Source organism: Cetorhinus maximus, chromosome 3, assembly GCF_964194155.1.
Source record: "Cetorhinus maximus chromosome 3, sCetMax3.hap1.1, whole genome shotgun sequence".
NCBI classification, from domain to species: domain Eukaryota; kingdom Metazoa; phylum Chordata; class Chondrichthyes; order Lamniformes; family Cetorhinidae; genus Cetorhinus; species Cetorhinus maximus.
In genome coordinates this window covers 56529106-56551972 of record NC_135881.1, presented here as the reverse complement: position 1 = coordinate 56551972, position 22867 = coordinate 56529106, and the positions used below count along the sequence as shown (strand labels likewise).

The following is a 22867-nucleotide window of genomic DNA, read 5'->3' as shown; positions in this document are numbered from 1 at the left end:
GCACTCAAAAGTCTAAACGCATGGAAATGACAATTAACTGTACATTTTAAGATGAGCTTTCAATTTAAAATTTGCTTTGAGGTTTTACAGAGTTCTCAAGATGCCTCGAAGTTACAAAGGGTGGAAGTCTGGCAGACCGGCCCCACCCTTCTCACAGCATTGAGCCGAGTGCTGTGTGGCTCAACAGCCCGAGCTTGAATGGTGCTGCATTGTGAGAGTAAATCCCCAACTTTGTAACACGCACCGTCAAACACTCTGACATTTAGTAGAAAGCTTGTAAAATGCGTGTGCAATGATGTTACGGGGTTCCGGCTTCCTTTTACGATGACAGCCCCGTTTTCCCCATTTTGTTGTAACTCTCAATGAAACGAGGATTTATGTAACAATCAATGTCCGCTTTGCCTTCGTAATAAACAGGAATATTGCTTTCCTGACAAGCTAGTAGTGCTCGGGCAGAAATGCCTTTCGACCCTGCGTTGCACTGACCTCTGGCGAAATTATCATGGTTCCTCCGAATTCATTTTTATCAAACATGCCTCATCATTGCTTGAAAATCATCACTCCTGATTATTCAAGAAAACGATTAAGATGTTGTCTTGGTCACTGCTTCAATGGCACACTTCAACTAAATGTGTCGAGCAGGAATAGAACAACTCATGTCTGATTCATAATTTAGGCACTAAAGCAGTCCTGGTTTAGATTTAACGGATCTCTGCCCGTTACACTGTACCATTCCACCAGAAGATTAACTTCATGTGTACACTCAGCCTTAGAGAGAAAAAAGTTGCAGATGTCCAGTCTAAAACCAGATACTTGCATTTCAGCTTCCTGCCTCAAGAAGCATTCTTTGTGTAAAGTTGTGAGTGATGGTTCAAGTCTGTTGTTGCCAGATGCTGATTGGTCCATGCACTGTCAATCACAGCAATAGTACCTGCCTCATTTATCCCCGGGGGAGCACACGAAGAGCTCCCTATAAATACCAGGCATCAGCGGGCAATAGCTCTCTTGCAGCCGAGAAGTTGGAGCTAGTGGAATCGAATTAAGAAAGTAAAGTATCTCCAACAAGGGGTAAAGGATTACAAAATGACCTCAAAGAGTGTCTACCGCAGGATGTTTGTCGAGCGACCAGTTCAGAGCACATCGAGCTATCGCTCTTACTCGGTTCGTAAACAACCGCGAACCAGTATTGCTCCTTCTTACTCCAGGCTCAGTTACTCGGGACCAGTCATCAGGTCCGGGACTGTAAGGCAGGTCAGGAGTAGCGCTCCAGGAACAGCCCTGGGCAACAGCCTGAATTTCTCTGTGGTGGATGCTCTGAACTCGGAATTCAAGGTGAACCGCAGCAATGAGAAAGCCGAGATGATTGAGCTGAATGACCGTCTCGCCAGCTTCCTCGATAAGGTGAGAGGGCTGGAGCAACAGAACAAGATGCTGCTGGCCGAGTTGGAGCAACTGAAGGGTAAGCCCAGGTCCCGCATGGGGGATCTGTATGAACAGGAGCTGAGAGAGCTGCGCCTCCAGATCGATCAGATCAACAATGAGAAATCCCGTATCGAGGTGGAAAGGGATAACCTGGCCGACGATCTGCAGAAGCTGAGGGAAAAGTGAGTCTGACCGGTTTGCTTTCTGTTATAGTCGTTTCACTTGTTTTAAAGGGGTGGGGGGACGGGACCATTTACAAATATCCTTCAAAAGTTGTCCCTGTTTCACATGGGGGGGTGGGTGGAGAATGGGGTAACTATCCAGACAGCGATTTTTAAAAAGTTTCTACACAATACGACCCCCCACCCCCCCCAAAAAAACCCCTTAAATGAGGAATATGCTCCTCTCCATCAGCAAAAATGTGTAGGGGCTTTCTGAATTAAAACCGAAAAAATGCTGGAACTATTCAGCAGGTCTGGCAGCATCTGTATAGAGAGAGAGAGAGACTCAAGAGTTAACGTTTCAGATCCAGGTCAGATAATCACCCGCAGTACAGAATCTCGCTTTTGTAGGAGCTTTAACTTTTAAGAAAAATAAGTCTGAGAATGCACACATTCCCCGAGCAGGAATGGCTGAAAGGCTGAAGAATAAATAATTAAATCCGCTCTTGATTCTTCAAAAACATTTTTTTTAAAAGAACTGTTTGTGAAGCTTTTGTGCAACTCAAAGCGCGGCAAACTGGTGGATTGGGATCATGTCAGCTGTTCTGGCATGTTTTAAAGCTCGTTTAATTGCTGTTATGTACTTGAGACTTTTGTTGTTTGCAGTCTGGATGCTTTACGCGGTTTTTGAGTCCGCGGGCTTTCTATTGGTGTGAAGTGATTTGAGGTATTGATGGGTGTGAAAGTGACAGGATAATTCAGCCCAGTAAACTGAATGGATCCCGAGAACACTGAAGTGAGCATGTGAGATCAACACTCCAGATTTACAATTTACAATAGCTCCTTCCAATATTTGAGTAAGATTGCAAACATTTAACCAAAACCTTTTACAGAAGAATCGATTTCAGTGACTTCAGTATATGCAGCTAGAAAGAAAAGCAAGAATACGGGTAATTATGGAGAGGGGGGGGGGGTTGGTGGTGAGAACATCGTTAAAACCCCCATCTCCAACAGTAAAAGTTCAGGATTCAAACGCCGCACTTCGAGACGGACTGGAAGTGACTGATGTCTCAATACCGTTATTTGCAGATTACAAGATGAAATTATTCAGCGGGAGGACGCCGAAAACAACCTGGCAGGTTTCAGACAGGTACGAACAGTAACCCACTGTAATCTGTAAAGTTACCTGACTTCACCAATTCAATCGTTTAGGCGCTAATTTAAAATTCAGCCTGGTTTCTGCGATCGGGAGGGCGCTAATATTGTCCACACCCATGAGACTGGACCGCAACCCTACCACCATCTGGCCATAGTGTAGAAAGGCAAAATAGAGAGACACACCCAATCTTTCTGTTAATCCTTGAGCAGAGGAATGCCCTTTACACGGTTCCCTTAGGACCGTCCCTTTTTAACGGATTCCCGTTATCCCAACGTTTCCTCTTTCGAGTATTTTTCCGCAAAACTTGCGAGATTTCCGAGCTCGAAACCAAACGATAGTTAGAAAAAAGCAACGGCTTCTGGTGCATCACCGTGCGGGGAAAATAAAATCAATAAAACATAAAGGATATTACAAAAACATTGAAATGATATTCCAATTATTTAATTTCATTGATTATTTATTAGTTTTATCAAAGATCTTTTCCCAGGTCTCTGCTTCTGATTGTTTGGGTTTCTTCCTTTGCTCACCCTTCTGAAGTCAATCACTTGTAATGATACTCTCCCCAAGTAGCCATGATTTAAACGTGAACTCCTACATGGGCAATTTTAACCTAACCCGCCTACCAGTACGTTGATTTTATTCTCCAATGAAGTCAGTGAAGAGCTGTGTGGGCTGGGGTGCAAACTGGCATTGCACCCAATCCTGCAAGCCTGATGAGTTAGGTTAAGATGACCCCGGCTGTGAGCAGTTTGCTTGGCAGTGGTGGCGAAGAAGGTGAGATACGTAGCTGGGCCTGAATCTATCCATACCACATGTCCATAAATGGGCACCTTCAAATGAATAGGTACCAAGAGTGGGAACACTGGCCAATTTTTCCTTTTCCTAGTTCAGGGGAAGTCCGGATGTCTGTGAAAGTATTCCCAGTGTTCCAGGCAGTATTAGTTAATTCAGCATAGGGCAGGATCAAAGCTTTGATATAGCTACGTAATGCATGGTGCTTGACTCCCTGAGTCAGCGGGTAACTTTGCTGATGATATTCCAGTGCCACCAACTGGAAAACACAAAAGAGTAGCCTGGGGTGACGTGGCCTGTAATTTTCACTCTCTTCCTGAGGAAATGCCTGGCCTCTACGTGCTGACTGTGCATGATGGCACGCCCTATATCTGAGGTTCAGTCTGGACAGAATTAATGAGCGGCCACCACCCAATGTCCTTGTGTCTGTGCTGAACTATTTTATTGTTTCTTTTGGTTTTGTTAATTGAAGAACACATTTTTTTTTTAAAGAAGTAATTCTTTATCCCAGGAATGAAAGGCTTAACAAATGAGGAATGTTTGAGGACTCTGGGTCTATACTTGATGGAGTTTAGAAGGATGAGGGGGGATCTGATTGAAACTTACAGAATACTGAAAGGCCTGGATAGAGTGGACGTGGGGAAGATGTTTCCATTAGTAGGAGAGACTAGGACCCGAGGGCACAGCCTCAGAGTAAAGGGAAGACCTTTTAGAACAGAGATGAGGAGAAACTTCTTTAGCCAGAGAGTGGTGAATCTATGGAATTCATTACCACAGAAGGCTGTGGAGGCCAGGTGATTGAGTGTATTTAAGAGCGAGATAGATAGGTTCTTGATTGGTAAGGAGATGAAAGGTTACGTGGAGAAGGCGGGAGAATGGGGTTGAGAAACTTATCAGCCATGATTGAATGGCAGAGCAGACTCGATGGGCTGAATGGCCTAATTTCTGCTCCTATGTCTTATGGTCTTCTCCCTGAGGTTGATTCTTTCAGAGGTCCACAACCAGACATCTTCCGCTAGTTTGCAGGGTGTGGCACTCTGGGGAAGTCCCTTTCATTCAGATTCCTTTGTTCTCAGAAGCAACATATTGCTTTCATTAGCTCCCCCTATGACGGATAGAAGCATTTGGGCACTGTGCAGCAATGAGACTCAGTCTAACTCATGACCATGTGAAAGGAACTGTGGTAATATTAATGTTTCTAAGGAAGCAGCTGTATGTTATTCCTCATTAATGTAAAGTGAGATCCAACAAGGATTAGTCTTGAAATGCAGCAACAATGAACACAGCTCATGCCAGTGAAAGAATTGAATGAATAGATGCTTTAATGCAGCTGGAATGTGGTGGATTAGGGTAATTGCAGTAGCAACATTGACATCTAAGTGACAATGAAGCAACAAAGTTGTGACTTTTTAAATTAGCTAATAGAAAATGAACTAGAGTTATTGAATAAAGGAATACACAATTTGGCAACCAATTGTACTATCAACAAGTTGATAATAAGAAAATACTTAAATACAGTGAAAACTGCTTCATTTATCCATTTCCTTTTAATATTCCTATCCCAAAGGCAATAACTCATTAACTTATAATTATAGCTAACATGTTTCTCACTTGTGTGTACTTCATTGTGAGCTCTTGTAGGAAATGAACAGTAAAAATTAAATACAAAGCTTAGAACATACAAACTAGGAGCAGGACTAGGCCACTTGGCCCTTCAAGCCTGCTGCACCATTCAATAAGATCATGGCCGATCTGATTGTAACTTCCTGCCTACCCCCGATAACTTTTCACCCTCTTGTTAATCAATCTATCTAGTGCTGACTTAAAAATATTCTAAGATACTGCTTCCACTGCCTTTTGGCAAAGACTCACAACCCTCTGAGAGAAAAAATTTCTCCTCAACTCTGCCTTAATGAGCGACCCTTTATTTTTAAACCATGATTCCTAGATCTAGATTCTCCCGCAAGAGGAAACACCCTCTCTACATCCACCCTGTCAAGACCCCTCAGGATCTTAAAGGTTTCGATCAAGTCACTTCTTACTCATCCAAACTCCAGTGGATACAAGCCTAACCCATCCAACCTTCCCTCGTAAGACAACCTGCACATTCCTGGTATTAGTCTAGTAGACCTTCTCTGAACTGATCTAATACACTTACATCTTTCCTAAAATAAGGAGACCAATACTGACAACAATACTCCAGATATTGTTCCACCAGTGCCCTGTACAACTGAAGCATAACCTCCCTACTTTTGTATTCAAGTCCCCTCACAATAAATGATAACATTCTATTAGCTTTCCTAATTACTTGCTGTACTGGCATACTAGCCTTTTGTGACTCATGCACTAGGACACCCAGATTCCTCTGAATCTCAGAGCTCTGTAATCTCTCACGATTTAGATAATATGCTTTTTTTATTCTTCCTGCCAAAATGGACAATTTCACATTTGCCCAAATCATGCTCCGTTTGCCAGGTCTTTGTCCACTCACTTGACCTATCTATGTCCCTTTATAGCCTCTTTATGTCCTCTTCACAACTTACTTTCCTACCTATCTTTGTGTCGTAAGCAAATTCAGCAACTGTATCTTCTGTCCCTTCATCCAAAGTCATTTATATAAATTGTTAAAATGTTGAGACCCCAGCACTGATCCATATGGCACACCACTTGTTACATCTCGTCATCCAGAAAAAGACCCATTTATGGTTAAACATGATTTTCCTTTCACAAAACTATGTTGACTCTGCATGATTGCCTTAAATCTTTCTATGTGCCCTGCTATAACATCTTTAATAATAGCTTCCAACATTTTTGCTTTGACAAATGTTATGCTAACTGGCATGTGGTTTCTTGCTTTCTGTGTCTCTCTTTTTGAATAAAGGAGTTATATTTGCTATTTTCCAATCTAATGGAACCTTCCCAGAATCTAGGGAATTTTGGAAAATTAAAACCAACATATCAACAATAAGTGTCTAGATAAGAATGGTCATACATGCTATTGTTTTTAATTCAAGATAATTTAATATGATTCTGTTTGTTACACAAAAACTTAATGTTGAAATCTTGTCTTTAATTTTCTTCTGCTAAAGGCACTAATGAGGTGCTAAGAATATTTTCAGTCTCCCTGCATTATCTGTGGTTTTAGATAAAAACACCTCTGTGGGAACCGACCAGTTGAAAAAAAACTTCTTTCAGTTTTTTATGCTCTCTGAAATAACCTAGCAAGTTACTCAGTTCTCCAGGACAATTAGGAATGGGCAATAAATGCTGACCTATCCAGCAATGTCCACATCCCATGAACAAATAAAAATAAGGTAATCCGGAACATAATTTGGATGCATTTTTATAAAATACACAATTAAGTTGACAGTTTAATGAGCAAAAATTCCTGGTACAGCTAATTGACTAATGTTGCCCCCAAAGTACTTCCAAGTATAGTCCAAGAAACAGCAGAGAAGACAATGGTGCTGTTTCATAACTGACCTAGTGTTAATAAAATCCAGCATCGTGACCGCTGTATAGCAGAAACACCAAGTTCACTCACTACTGAACAAACAAAGCTGTCAAGTTTAATTAGAGAACTTCGAAATTCTTTTTATTATTCAAACTAAATTGAATACTTTAAATTACAATGTTCTGCACTGAATTTACCACATCAAAGCCCAAGTTGCAATTAATGTCATCAACTATTTTATCACCAAAACCTCATTGCTTTCAATAACTGTATTCACCTTCTAGCCTAATCCCCTTCAGTTTGAGGGCTAACTGCATTTTCAGCATGAAATATTGCATAGCAATCTGGAACTACAGAATGGAACATTTAACTTTGAGCAGAATTTTTTAAAAAGTCACTTTTAAAAAGGAATAGCATTTCTTTTAAAAGAAAATAGTTTTGAATCTCATTTAAAACTCCTTTGGAGAATGGATGTTTGATCAGCAGAGTATCAAAATCAATTAAGGATGCACACAAAATAATTGGAATTTGGACAATGACTGTTTTTGTTCGAATTGTAATCTCATAATCTCCAGTGGTTAATGACAACCATCATTCTAAAGCAGCAGAACTGCACAATCACTGATTGATCATGAATGACTGCGACTGACCCAAAAAAGATCAGAGGTCATATGTTTTTTCTCCTTGCATGTTGACTGTTATTCTTTGTAGCTTTCTTTGGACTCTGCATGGAAGGCTAATTTGTGACTAATTTAGCTTTAATTACAATTTCCATGGAGGGTAAATTCAAACATGAACTGGTTGGGCTGAATGGCATGTTTCTGCTAGTAAATTCTATGTATTTCTATGTAAGACGGTGGTGCAACATCAAATAGAGCTTTTGTCAAATTCACAAGTACCTGGAGCTTCATGAGCATTGTGTCTGCCAAATTTTGGAATCATTTAAAATAGTGTGAAAATGTGTTTGACACATTTTTAGCAATTGTTTAAAATGGCTGATGTCTTTATATTTTGTATATTTTATTTTGGAGATTTCTATATTGTTTCGGCTAAATGTCTATTCAAGTGTCAGTTTCCACTGATAGTTGAGCAATGATATGAGTGATTTAAATTATTGAATCCAGGCTTATATTTTGTTGTATACAATTCTATTTGAAGGACAAATAATGTGCCATTGGATCATAATTAAATAATCAGTAATTTCAAAATCAATGTTAGCTCTAGTTCCCTATCAGAGTTTTTTACACATGACTTAAGGTGCCTTAAAGTACTTTTAACCTACACACAAAGGGTTGTTTCACTTCATTTAATTGCAAAGGTAAATAGAAAATGGATAAACATAGCAATTATACAGTATGTCTGCAACCATGTCAAAACTAATAATTATGAATACAGCTCAGTATTGAGATAGAGTTTTATAAGACATTGAAACAGCACAGAATAATTAACTTGGTTCTGGTTTTTATTTTTCTGTTGTTTCTAAAAGGATGTGGATGATGCCTGTCTGGCACGCTTAGATCTGGAACGTAAAGTTGAGTCACTGCAGGAAGAAATTATGTTCTTAAAGAAACTTCATGAAGAGGTAAGCATATTGTTTTTATAATTTAGAATACTCATTTGGGTAGTATTTATGTTAAATATGCTATGCCGGCTAAAGATATCTAGAACATACTATTTTTGCCAAACAGAGACTGGTCTATTTTTATTTAACTTATTTCTTTCTTCAGGAAATTCGTGAACTGCAGGCTCAAATCCAAGATTCACAGGTCAAGATTGAGATGGATGTGGTCAGACCTGACCTTACTGCTGCACTCCATGAAGTTCGTTCTCAGTTTGATAAACTTGCTGCTAAGAACATTTCTGAAACTGAGGACTGGTACAAGTCCAAGGTATGTTCTCTGATTTGCATTTCTTAGTGGTCATGATAACAAAATGGAGGCCAAACCACCTGTGAACCAACTTCTGACCTGCAGCTTTATGCCGAGAACTACCTCTCTCACAGTGCCCATTCTCACACCTTCACTTTTTCTGTAAAAATGCATTTTTCCCCCTTTTCACACTTAGTCCCACAAAGGAATATATAATTATTACCACACTGTCACCCCTCCAAACTCTTCTATTCCTATATCTCCCAGCTATACCTATTTTATAATTACTCTCACTCCCAACTTCAAATTGCATCCTCTAAAAGTCAAATCCTATACATTCCCATACTTGTAAACACTTTTACACTTAAGAACTCCTCAAATTACTACTGTTACACACATTCCCATTTCATCAATAGACTGACCTCATTACACTCAAACTACATCAGTATACTTCCCACCTTAATACCTCATCCAACCAGTGGAATCACCTCACCCAGCACTTTTCCCATTCGCCACTCGAGTGATCAACTCATCCATATTTCTATCTCCACAGTCAGCCTCACTATAACATCCACATTTTCTTACAGTGACTCCCATAGCAATCAGGGCAATGTACATTAATTCTTTTGCACAAACGAATTTTAATTAAAAAGCAAGAAAGATTCAAATACATTTTGTTTAGATCACAGTAAGGTCAGTACTCTGGTGTTATAGTATGATTCACTCATGGAGGTTTGTGTATTGAAACAGCTGGCTGATGTGACTGATGCTGCTTCTCGCAACAATGATGCTATTCGCACGGCAAAACAAGAGAATAATGAGTATCGCAGACAAATCCAGACACTGACCTGTGATATTGATGCACTTAAGGGAACAGTAAGTACTCAAAATATGAATAATATCTAGCCTTCAGCAAAATAAATTCAGTTATTGAACTGAGACATTTGTCTATGAACAATAAGAATGCACATTTATAAAGTACCTTTAACAGAAGAAACCATGCCAAAGTGCTTAGCAGCAGCGTCACAAATATAAGTTTGCCACCAAGCCACCTAAAAAGATGTTAGGACAGGTGACCAAATGTTTGATCAAAGAGGCAGGTTTTAAGAAGAGTCTCAAAGGAGGAGAGAGAAGTAGGGAGGTGAACAGGTTTAAGGACAGAATTCCAGAATTTAGGGCCCAGTCAGCTAAAGGTCTGTCCGCCAATGATAGAGCGATTAAAATTGGAGGTGCAGAAGAGGCCAGAATTGGAGGAATACATAAATCTCAAGAGGATCGTAGTGCCAGAGGAGGTTACAGAAATACTACAGAGGTGGAAGTAGGCAGTCTTGATGATGGGGTGGGTATGTGGTTGAAAACACAAGTCAGGATCAGATAGGACATGGAGGTTACAAGCAGACGGCTTTAGCTGCAGACAGTAGCCAGGGAAGGGGATGGAATCAGTGGCTGCGGAACAGAGTTTGGGGTAGAGACTGAAGACAATGAAGGAAAAGTCTAGCAGACAACCTGCATAACTAATCAAATTCAATGGAAGAGCTAAGAGTGGTGGTGGTGGTGAGGTTGTCAATGTAAATGAATAGCATTGGAAAAGCTAAAGAAGATTTGAAAAAAAAAAATCTAGAAGTCTTTATAGATTTGATACTCAACATGTTTAACAAATAGGGAGCAGCAATCACCAATTCCAATAGAAGTATAAAGCCAAGACAAGTCATGATCAAATTGTATAATGCATTGTTCAGTTGACACCTTGGGAATTTTATCCTGTTCTGGTCACACTGAGGCAGAGGGAAGAATTTAAATCACAGTTGAGCCACAAGACTTATTTCTAGTTTTGGAGGGCTGAATTATGGTGAAAAATTGGAGAAACTTGGAAATTTCAGTCTTGAAAGGTTGTGGCTGAGTGGTGCTCTGGATGTTGATATATAGCACTGTATGTAAGACAGTAAACAGTAAGAGGTAAATCTTAAAAATGAAGTTAAATTGCAAAAGTAGGGGGTTTCAGGCTCAAACTAGTAAAACAAAAAAATTGTAAGTGATCAACATATAGAATGGACTCACAAATGGAGTGGTGAAGCATTTAAGAACCAATTAGATGCAGCATTCAAAGGGGTCCAGTGCCTTGATCTCCCCTTGGTACCTGTAACAAAGTCCAAAATACTATCCTCTTTGCCTTGCTTCTATGTCCTGTTTGCTGCTCAGATCTGCTGTGCTAAGCATTCCAATGCAAGGTTCAAGGCAACTTTCTGGACATCACTGAAAGTGGCACCTTTTGGTCATAAAGAAAAAGAGAACTTACATTTGTATTTCGCCTTTTATAACCACAGGATATCCCAAAACGTTTCACAGCCAGTAAGGTACTTTTAAAGTGTAGTCACTGTTGTAATATAGGAAATCTGACAGCCGATTTTCATTTAGCAAGGCACCTCAAACAATTTTGGAATAAATGATCAGATCACCAGTTTTTAGTTGGTGTTGATTGAGGGACAAATGTGTCCCTGATCTTCATTGGATAGGCTGTGAAAATTTGTCCTTTCCAATCTCATTTGTATTACAACGTTAGTTTCAAACCTGGTGCAGGGTGAGTACATCTCGGGGCAGTTTAAGGAGGGACACGAACCCGACAAAACATGTTGCTTCTTCTCTTGCTTTTGGTATTGCCTGGGAAATTATTTATTTCAGATGCTACAGAGAGGAATATCAAAGCCATCAAATTCAAATACGCCTGTAGGGTCATTGGCCCAGAGGCTTGGCATATTGTATTTTTGCTGATGTCAGCAGAAAACTTTACTGTGCTGGTTTGCCTTTTTCCTAATATTTGAACCACCCCAAATACATTGAGAGAAGCATTTTAACATACCATATTATCTTCACCTGCTTTAGCTCTCCTGATCAGTTTTCTTTTTAATCTTACCTTGTTTTAAAGTTGCTTTATAATATCGAAATTTAAATTTATTGTATGTTGAACTTTTGAACATATTTCTGTGTTCTACTTAACTTTTGAAACTCCCATCTATAATAACACTTGATGGATTGGTGCCGCAGGTGATCTGAAGCCACTGATAAAGACTCCAGGGGCAGAATTTTCCCGTCCCCACATGCCGATGCATAAAATGACGTGCGGTGATGTCGAGCGAGCGTCCCGACGTCACCACATGCCATCGCGATACTTTGGTGGGTGGGCACACAATGATCTTGGATGCGAGTCCGCCATTAATTAACTGGCCACTTAAGGCTCTTGAAGCACCGATTGATGGCGATTTTTTGGGGCCTATGCGATCTTCAGGCGCAATGGGCAGGCGGGTAGGACATATTTGTATAAACCTCATCCATGGGCGGGATAAGAGGAGTCAGTAGGGTCACGAATGTGCTCAGTCAGATATTTATTTTTGAAAGTTAATGATACTTGCCTGTGTGAGCAGAAATACTGCAAAACTCATACCAGCTGCTTGGACAGGAGTCACAACCTTCAGGTCAGCACTCTACAGTAAAGATCATTTCTGGGGCCTGCAGCTTTCAGGAAGCCTTCCCTTAGCCTGGAAATGGGAGCTGTGCTCTCCACTGGAGGCACCTCCTCTGAGGAGGAAGGGAGGGCCAGAAGGGGGAGGAGGCCAGGAGTCCACATTCAGCCTCCAGGGAAGCCACCTTTGGGGGGAGAGGCGCAGGGCCAACAGGAAGTGCAAGGCGGAAGGGGCTGCAAAAGACACCAATATCCTGCTGCCAGGGTATACAGGCAGCGAAGCAGCTACCTCTATGTCTGAGGTCCAGTGCCGAAGGAGACGCCGTCTCTCAAGGGAGACAGTAACCTCCATCTGTTAGATGATTGGCCCTGAGATCTCTGCAAACTATGTGGGTGGGCACCCCATGCCAGTGGCTCTAAAGGTCACAGCTGCCCTCAACTTCTATGCGGAGTCTCCAATCAGCTGTCCACACTTGTGTCAAGCAGGTTACAGACACTGTTCAGACATACATTGACGTTCATTCACTGCCGCTGGGACCAGGCAAGCCAGACAGAGCGAGCCAGAGGCTTCGCAGCGATTGCTGGCTTCCCCCGTGTTCAGGGTGCAATAGACTGTACACATGTGGCCATCAAGGTGCCAGCAGGTGAGCCCGGTGCCTTCGTCAACAGGAAGGGCTTCCACTCCATAACTGTGCAGATAGTGTGTGATCACAGGATGCTGATTCTACAAGTCTGTGCAAGGTACCCAGGCAGTTCCCATGACACCTACATCCTCAGACACTCCCAGGTGCCGGGGCTCTTCAGTGCTCCCGTGCGGCTGGATGGATGGCTGCTGGGTGACCCTTAGAAGGTGGCTCATGACGCCTCTCCGCCATCCAAGAACAGAAGCTGAGCAGTGGTACAATAGGAGCCACGCCTCCACAACAGCTGTGGTGGAGAGAACCATTGGTCTTTTCAAGATGCGCTTCCAATGCCTGGACCATTCAGGGGGTGCACTCCAGTACCCCACCCTGGATCGTGTGTCGCTGATAGTGGTTGTATGCTGCGCTCTCCACAATCCTGCACTGGAAATGGGCGACGCTGTGGATGAAGATGTAGATGCAGTTGCTGCGGCTGCACAAGATGAGTCAAGCAATGAGTCTGAGGATGAGCACGCACAGGGAAATGCTGAGGGGGTAGACGCTGACCCGGGCTTACTCCAGGGAGGTAGGGACACCTGAGAGGCTTTAATCCAATGAACCTTCAGCTGGAACACCACAGATGGACCTCCAACACCAGCCTGTGCTGCAGGCTCCATACTCGATACTCGAGTGCTAAATCTGCCTGGATAGGAACATTAACTAAGGGTCAAGTCAATAAAGCTCAATGTAACACAACCCACTCATAATATCATGGGTAACCATCCACCTGCAGAGGAAAAGAAACACCCTCGGCCATAGTCACATGTCTAAATTTAATGATATAACAAAATGATCTTAAGTAAACAAAATGACAAAGGTGTTAAACAGCACACCAATTCATAAAAACCTCATTGCGGGGCAACACAAAAGCACCAGTGAGAAACAAGTGTTGTGCCTAAGGTGCCTTAAATTTACGCTTTCGGGTACTACGTCTAGGTGCTGTCCCCTTGCTGGCATTGGCATCTGAGCCAGCCTGCTCACCGTGCTGTCCTGTTGGCCTCAATGACCTTGGTGGACATCCTCTGGCCCGTGGAGCCTGTGCTGGCCCTGCCTGGGAAGGAGCAGCCAGTTCCACAGCTGGCATCTCCCCAGTCGTCGCAGCCTCATCAGAAGCAACAGTCACTGGCAGAGGGGCGGAGGAGCTGCTGCCATCATCTGGAGCACCCTGAGAGGAGCCTGCAGAGACCAGGCAGCTGCTGCGCCAATGTGAGGTCACTTCAGACCTCCCTGCTCACCACAGATGGATGGGCACCAAGCTGGGAAACTTTGTGCCCAGACCATCTCCCACACTGGCACTGACCAGCTGAGGTCAATGCCAACGTGAGGGCTTGCTGGTCCACACGCATCCCCAGGAAGGCCTGATTGGTTTCCTGGAGGAACCTCTCTACAAGAGTCGCCACTCTCTCCATGGAGGAAGTATGGCAGTCGACCACGAGGCTCATTGCATTGGCGAGGGTCCGTGTGGACTCCTCCACCACGGAGACTAAGCTAAGCATAGCCTCATGTATCTCCGCCAGATCTTCCCACACACCCTGCTGGACTTCCAGCGTTTGCTGCATCATGGACGGCTCCAGAGGCACATCATCAGCCACCGATTGAGCATGTGCCTGATCCCCTGCAGTCCTCCGACTGCTGGCACCATGGTCACTTCCTGTCTCCACCAGCTCCTCAAGCGACTGTAAAGTGCCCTCACCTCTGTGCCCGGGACACTAGCCGATGATCTAATTCCCACCAAGGTGCCAGTATCTGCGCTGGTACCTACCTGGCAGAGATGGTGTGACGCTGGTGGGTCAGAGAGTTCAGGACCCTCAGGTATGAGTGGGGGCCCCTGTGTCTCCGCCTCCCGGCCCTGTTCTGCTGATGCTGAAAGGAAGAACAAGGACATTGGATCAGTTAACGTGGAGACAATATCAATGTGCATCCCTGTCCCCCGGATCATTATGCGCTCATCCTTCCATAAGTAATAGTCAAGCCATGTTGCAAACTTCAATCACTGAACATTCAGCAGTGTCGTGGCTGCTGGGACACTAATGGTGATCTCGGTGCTGGGAAACATACCTGCCCATGGCACCCCAGCTTCACCGACACCGGTGGACCTGGGTGCATGGCCATGACCTGACCCAGGCCTCCTGCTCGAACCTGGAAATGATGGTCAGCTGGGTCGGCCCTCCACCAGTCCTCAACCGCACGGCAGCATTATGAGCATTCTTCTCCTGAAAGGGAGAAAAGAGCTCTGATTAGTGCAACTTGTACCTGGAATCTCTTCGCTGCCGTCCCACCCCAACCAGACTGGAACATTGCAGGGCTCCAGTGCCTCCTCACCCAGCAGCTGCTGTACACTCACACAAAGATGCCAGGCCTGTTTTCCACTCCCTCTTCCCCACCCAGCCAAATGCAGCCTATATCACAATTGGCACCACATGGTCCAACCTTGCATAGCAAGGAGGCGCAAGCACTTGGAATGCAAAGGGAAGCAGATGGATCAGTGCACCGTCACCTGGAAGCTCCCCTCCCAGCATGTCAGCAGTCTGACTTTGACATATTTTGCAGTTCCAGCACTGCGCCTAGGAGCAGATCCTCCAGGTTGCCCCCAAAACAGTAATGTGGGTGTCACTGTACCACATACTGCGAGTGCAGAACCCATCTCATCCAGCACCCTCTCAGGGTGACCTCGGCATGGCCGATATCTTAGAGGCCCTCGCTTCTCGGCCTTTTGGCTAAGATCAAGTGTAGTCGTGAAGCGATGGCTATAACCAGTTGAGCCCCAAACCATAATATACGTAATACCGTTAGGGTGGCAGTGAAGGACAGCGAAGGAGGAACACCCATGGATCGTGCCTTCTTCATCAAGCTGATCCTGTTGAGGTCATGTGGATTTGAAGCCATGGAGATCTACTGCCTGCAAGACTTTTCAAGCGCTGGATTTTTCGACGTGACCTTCAGGAGTGTGGCTGCCTCACATCAAATTCCTGAAGGTGTTCGAAGAGAAGAGAGACCAGCCGCAGATGAAGATCCTGACGGTGGAGTCGCTCTTTGCTCTGCCGTTGCAACGGGACCATGTGGTGACTGCACCTCTATAACCCCCACGTCATCGATGTGCTCACCTTCCTCGCCAGGTACGTCAACAAGGTTGGGAGCTCCAGCGAGGTTAAAGACGCCTTCGGGATTTGGACAAGCAAACATCAGGTCACGGTCACGCTCAGGGCCAATGGTAAGGGAGCCATCCTTCCAGCTTTGCTATCGGGGGAAGTCTGTGGCTACCTTGTCTACGTTGGGCAGCCGAAACTTTGTCGCTCGTGCGGCAAGTCTGGTCATGTGGCGGCCAACTGCAGTGCCATCTTCTGCAAGAACTGCAAGCAGGAAGGGCACCAGACAAAGGACTGCAAACAGACTAAGTACTGCAACCTGTGTGGTGAGGCAGGCCACCTCTATAAGACCTGCCCCAAACGCTGCCTCACTTATGCACAGGCAGCCAAAGCCAATGAGGGGGAAGCAGATGAAATGCTTCATGTCACTACTACCGAGGTCACTTGCAACCCTCCAACCACCAAGGCCCCCAATGAGAACAATGGGAAAAAGGAAGACATGGAGAGAGACAAGGTGGCGGAAAAGATTGAGGCAGCAGACAGCCAATCAACTGCACTGCCCCCTGAACCTCCCATTTCTCAGTAGAGCGAATCAATGGAGGAGGAAGCAGCAGAAAATCAGCAGGGGGAGTGGCAGCTGCTATAAAGAGAGTCAAAAAGAAGAAGGGACAAGTGGCAAGAGGCGTCTCCCATCCCACATGGATGACAAGGGCAGCTACTCTTCAGACGAAGAAGGGCAAGGGCGGCACCTACGGAAGAAGCAAAGCTCTAGGGAGTTGGAGGATGAGACACCCGAGCTCCAGAACATTGGAGACAATGAGGAGACTAGCGCACCCCAACTTTACCCACAACCCGAAGAGGCCAGCGTGCCCCAGCCCCAGGAATCTGGGAGCAGTGAAGTGCTCAGCACACCCCAGCTCCGGGAAGCCGGGAGCAGCAACGCCCCAGCAGGGGAGAGGATCGGAGAGACTTCTCCAACAGAGAACAATTCAAAACTCGTTCCTCCCAGCACGAATCCCAGGAGCGGAACATCTCCAATGGGGTGGTTCAGGTCAGTTTCCTCAGCCCATCCACAGTGAGACAATTTGTGAGCACTATGGGTATGCAGGAGCCATAGTGCACCGAGGGGCTGGGAATTGTTTAGAGCCCTCGGACTGGACAGCTCACAATGAATGTATGCATTGAATACTAATTGTATTATAATTGTATTGAAGCACCTCAGAGTGCAACATGATGTATGTTGATAACTCCAATATGATTGTAATATTCATTGATTTGTATTGAAGCACCTCGTGATCCATGTGTAAAAGTTGAATCTGATTGCACTTTTTGTGATTTGTTTAGTAATGTTCTTCCAGATATTTTATGAATAAAGTATATTTTTCAAAAAAAAAAATCTTAGAGGCCCTGAGGGAAAAGGAGATTGTGGATCCTGTGGGATGGTTCCCCGAGCAGACTGTCAAGTCATTTGGCAGAATGCCTCATCGCCAGAACTTTCCAACAAGCACCAAGATGTAGCTTGGCTGGTGGTGAGAAAGGCCCTCCGTCAGATCCTTCCAACACGCCAGGAGCCTTACCCCCTCTGCACGTTGCCCTCGAGGTGGCTGTGGTGGGGACGAGACCATTGTTCACCTCTTTGTGGATTGTACCTTTGCAAAGAAGGTCTAGAGAGAGATGCAGTGGTTTCTGTCAAGGTTCATCCCGAGCAGTTCTGTGACATAGGACTCTGTGCTCTACGGGCTGTTCCCAGGGACACATACCGAGACAAACATCAACTGTAGCTGGAGGATCATCAACTCGGTGAAAGATGCGCTTTGGTCTGCCCAAATCTTGTTGGTCTTCCAGGGCAAAGAGTTGTCCCTGACCGAGTGTTGCAGACTGGCACATTCCAAGGTCCAGGACTACATGCTGAGGGACGCACTAAAGCTTGGGGCAGCTGCCGCAAAGGCACAATATGGGGGGGTGGGGAACGAGATGGGGGAGGGGGGGCGGGGATGAGATGGCGACGGGGGGTGGAGGGGGGACAGGGACGAGACGGGCGAGGGGGCACGGACGGGGGAGGGGGAGGGGAAGGGGGGCGCGGACGGGGATGGGCGAGGCTGGTCGGGGATGGGCGAGGCCGGTGGGGGATGGGGGGGTGCCAAGTGGGAAAGCCTACCTGCTGGGTTCACTGACCAATGGCAACATGGCACTCACCCTTCCAGAGCACAAAATGTCGTTAGAGTGCTTGCGGCACTGGATCCAGATGTGCCGCACCACGTCGTGGGAGCTCACTACCTCCACCTCCTCCTCCTCTCAGGCACGTTTAATCATGTGGGGGGGACTCCTCCTCCTGTCCCTCGGAACGAGGATCTCCCACCTCCACCGCCTTGAGGAGGGCAGCAAGGCAATCGTCTGAGAAACAAAGGGCACAGTGGCCCCCTGCCCTACCCTACCCAGCCCACCTGCCTGACCTGCTCAACAACAGCACTCTGGGGAGCCCTTCTGCTGGCTGTGTTTGACAGCCTTTACAAGGCTGCAGGAGGCCTTTTAAACAGGCCGCCGGGTCGCCATTGGACCGGGCGGTCATAGCAGCCCCGCCACCGCCTGCCCACTCCCGCTCTCAGGAGCTGCTTTTCACACTGGGCGGGCCTTAACTGGCCCGCCTGCGTAAAATGGCGGCGCAGACCCGATCCCACTCCCGCACAGCCCACCTAACAGGCAGAAAATTCTGCCCGAGATAATAACTAAAAAGCCATCTTCATTCTTCCAAATAATTACTGCTGTGAATTTAAACTGCCCTGATCATCCAAGGAAAGTTTTCAATTACAATGGTACACAGTGAACAACTGAGAAGATGAAGCATTACAACCATAGTTTTATGCCTTGGCAGAAATCCCAACTCGTATCCTAAGTGCCCTCATCAATTGTGAAAATAAGCAGTATGTTAATAAAACTTGCTCATGGTTTATGAATGTATATATGCCTGGAATGGTATTGGAATCATTGAAGCACACATGATGTAATCGGTCTTTCTCACACAAACACAATTTGAGAAAAAAAAGCATGAAGTAGGGAACTGAATGAAGAAAATGAGAAAGTAACCTAAATATTTCTGTTAAAACAGAATGAATCTCTTGAGCGCCAGATGCAAGAAATGGAAGAACGTTATATTTTGGAAGCAAATAATGCCCAAGACACCATTGTCCGTCTTGAAGATGACATTGGTAACTTGAAGGATGAGATGGCTCGTCACTTGCAAGAGTATCAGGAGTTACTCACTGTGAAGATGGCTCTAGACATTGAGATTGCAACCTACAGGAAATTGCTGGAGGGTGAGGAAAGCAGGTAAGACATTTGTGTAATTTAAGAAAATAATATACTTTTTAATTTAAATGGAAAGTAGAGTTGAGTTAATTATAAAACACTCAATTTGAAGATAGTTCATACAAACGCTTAGCAGCTCAAAAAATCTACATGAGTTTCTTTGTTTTTGAATGCATTGACATAAGCAACAAGGATTAAACAAGTGCCTTCACAAAACAAAATCAGTACCTATTGTGCAGAAAATACATATGTAATTATGGTGCTTTGTACATACAAAGTATATAGTAAACTGACAAAAACAGCTCACCACTAATGTAGCAAGAAAGATCCTTTTTTAGTTCTCTACAATTAGGTTTGAAACAATGCTTCATCTAACTTTTAAAACTAATCTTTGTGTGAAATTTTAGTTCATGGCTAGGTCAAGGTACAGATTGGTTGGGAGAAGATCCACCAGCACCTTCTCAGGAAAATTACAGATGGCTAATAAATGTTACTTTGCAAACAATGTCCATATCCTGAGAACAAATAAAGTAAAAAAGCCCATCAGTTAAGGTGTCCCATGCAAACAGAGCAGCAAGCTTGGTTGGCTTGGGTGGAATAAATAGCAATACCTGATGATAGCAATTGATATTTAAATTGTTGTGACTATGAAGATGTGTTGCTGATGGTGGTCATAAGATAAATCATCTTTTGTTCCATCTGGAGGAACCTTTTGGGAGGATGGAAGAAATTTGCACAAATAGTAGTGGAGGCAGAAGCTCTTGAGTGATTCAACAGGAAGTTGGCTGTGGTAATAGTAGAATTGCATGGAAGAATAATCTCATTGGAGAAAATGCCTGCCTTCATCTACATTTGTATAATTATATATTTCTTTTATTTGGCAGGATTTCTATGCCTGTGGCATCATTTGGTTCTCTAAGCCTTTCTGGTAGGTTATCCCTGTTAACACATGGAAATGGATGAGTAATGTTTCGGCTTGACAAAGTTCTTTAAAAAAAATCAGTTTATAAAAAGCACCTGTTCTGAGTCATCCTTTTCCCAATATAAAGGACCATTTTCTTTGCTTCCTGCTATGCATTCGTTGAGGAATGACATCAGTAAGTCTGTCTTCTGTGGTTATATTGTCCCTCCACAGACTTTTGATCTGAGAAACTCTTTTTTCTTCATAATTAATGAACATTTATAAGGACTATTGAATATTATAACACAAAAGTACAAGCTTCCGTGCTTAATCTATTTACCCGTACAATAAAATCTGAGGTGGTTCTGGTGAAAAATTCCAGAGTTCCAATTTGGATTTTTTACATGAAGAAGCACCATATTGTCCAGAACATTTGACTGAATATTTGGCTTATAAAGAAACCCATTAATAATTAACACTAATGTTTAAGATACGGATTTGGATTACCTTCTTGTTCACAGGATAGTGGTGGGTTCAATACTTCTGTCTGCTGCTTTGACATTGCTATGATCCCAATTTATTTTACTTGGCATGTCAGCTCACACTGACATCTCTACCACCAAGAGAGGGAGTCCACCACTGCGATAAAGACCTCACAGCCAAGACCAAATCTGTCTTCACCCAGCAACTACACAGATTAAACTCCAGCAGAGATCGAACAGGAACAATAGTCAACTATTCCTTCTCTAATCTGAACACCCTACCACTGTCCTGGCTAAGATCAGTTAACTCAGTGCAGGCCTAAAATCAATAAGCCAAGGACTTTATTGATTTGCATAGCTCCGCTATTCACTGGATAAATTGCATGGAATGGACACACACTAAATAGGCACTACAACTATACATAAACTGTGGCCCAAACTGAAAGCAAATCTATTGAAATATGCCTAACATTTTATGATGGAACCAGCATGAATTCCCTAATGGGACAGAATGTTTAGTAGTAAACATAATAACCTCAACAATCTCTTTATGCTTGGTTCTGGAAATGAACATGTTTTATAAATGTCAGAGAGCAGCATTGTTGTTAAAGTTGTGGAGAAGTCTCCTTTCCTGCATATTCATCTCATTCAAATGCAGATTCATAAGATTGAAAGTTTTAGTTACAAACACAAGTAGAAGAGGAGGTAAATTCCTTAGTCTCTGCATAGCAGATATTTTGACTGAAACCATGCAATATTATTTATTTTTCTTTCTTTATAGATGCCATCTATGAGCAGCAGCCAACTGACATGCAAATGTCAAGGAAGAATGTTTTAATTAAAACAATTGAGAGCAGAGGCGGAGATGTTAGTATTAAAGTTCATCAAATAAAACTATTTAAAGAATGCATATACTTCGTGCCGGCTTATAAAAACTAACTTATGCAAAATATTTTCTTTTCAATTGCAGATAATCAGCGAAACTACCCAGAGAATTGAAGACTGAACCTGCTTTTCAGTCTGAGAATGCTCTTTCATGCGCATGGAAGCTGATGATCTTTAAGAAAAAAACGCTTGACAAGAATGTTGCTCCTCCTTTTAATCATCAAGAAGAAAACTGTTGGCTTTAAAGTGCCTTTCTGTATCTAATTGAAGAGTGTCAGGTTCAATAAAGTTGTGTTGTAAGCTTTATAGAAAAGCAAATGGCTTTACAGAAGAATTATATCACACTCTGTTTACAGAAAGTCACTAGTTTACAATTGCACAGTGATAAATAGCAATACTTCATTCACCAGTTCTGAATCTTTATTTTCAGGTTCAGAATCTCAATTGCTTTTTTTTCCTCCCAGCAATTATGTGTAAGCAAGCTGCAATAAAACTTTGAACAAATCCTCTCTTTGTTGCCTGATTTCTTATTCAGCAGTTTTAGTGAAAGGTTCCAGCATCATCCCAATAACCTGTTGCCAGGGACTGCTTTTAATAATATCCGGCTAAGAAGCATATATAATTCATGAAATGTTTGTAATGAAGTTTTATGATGATTGGAATGCAGTGCCTGGACACTTTTCATTTAGAGAGTTGTACAAGGCAAAGGTCAGCCAAGGGCACTGTGCTCAGTTTAGGGCATCCCTATACGCCAAGTGCATAAAACCTTTTAATTCCAAGAAACTCCAGGACAACCCAAAGGATAGACAAGCATGTTCCTAAATGTATATAGCCTGCTTATAGATAGCACTGCTGTACATGAAAAATAAGTAAAACAGACTTCAAACAATGCTACATAGTTCAAAAGTGAAATACTACTATGCTGAAAATGTGAAGTAAAACCAGAAAGTGACTAATGTTTAGTAGACCAGAGAGCATCTGTGGAGAGAAATTCAAAGTTGACTTTCTTGAGGGTTAATCAACAAAACACACGCACAGCATGTGATTGAACTTTTGCTATATGTTCCTGGCGGGGAGCGTTGCACTAGAAGTATGGAAAATGCATTTAAGCATTATCACAAAGTGTATGATGTAAAGTTATTCTACAGAATATGAGACCATATACACTATACATAGACGATAAATGGGATACAATACTGCATTTGTGCATGATT

The 22867-nt window shown here is 43.5% G+C and overlaps 1 protein-coding gene across 1 annotated transcript; it reads left to right on the top strand.

Moving 5' to 3' along the window:
- Positions 1-989: 989 nt before the first annotated feature.
- LOC144678652 (type III intermediate filament-like) lies at positions 990-22158 on the top strand. Its single transcript, XM_078538404.1, has 9 exons — positions 990-1604; positions 2673-2733; positions 8475-8570; positions 8716-8877; positions 9607-9732; positions 19186-19406; positions 20270-20313; positions 21550-21635; positions 21739-22158. Exons 1-9 carry the CDS (start codon positions 1084-1086, stop codon positions 21772-21774), a joined length of 1353 nt encoding a protein of 450 aa, XP_078394530.1. The 5' UTR covers positions 990-1083; the 3' UTR covers positions 21775-22158.
- The last annotated feature ends 709 nt before the right edge of the window (positions 22159-22867 follow it).

Coding starts and splice junctions, on each gene's coding strand:
- LOC144678652 (XM_078538404.1), top strand. CDS start 1,084: ATGACCTCAAAGAGTGTCTACCGCAGGATGTTTGTCGAGCGACCAGTT. Junction 1,605..2,672: donor CTGCAGAAGCTGAGGGAAAA/GTGAGTCTGACC, acceptor CGTTATTTGCAG/ATTACAAGATGAAATTATTC. Junction 8,878..9,606: donor AGGACTGGTACAAGTCCAAG/GTATGTTCTCTG, acceptor GTATTGAAACAG/CTGGCTGATGTGACTGATGC.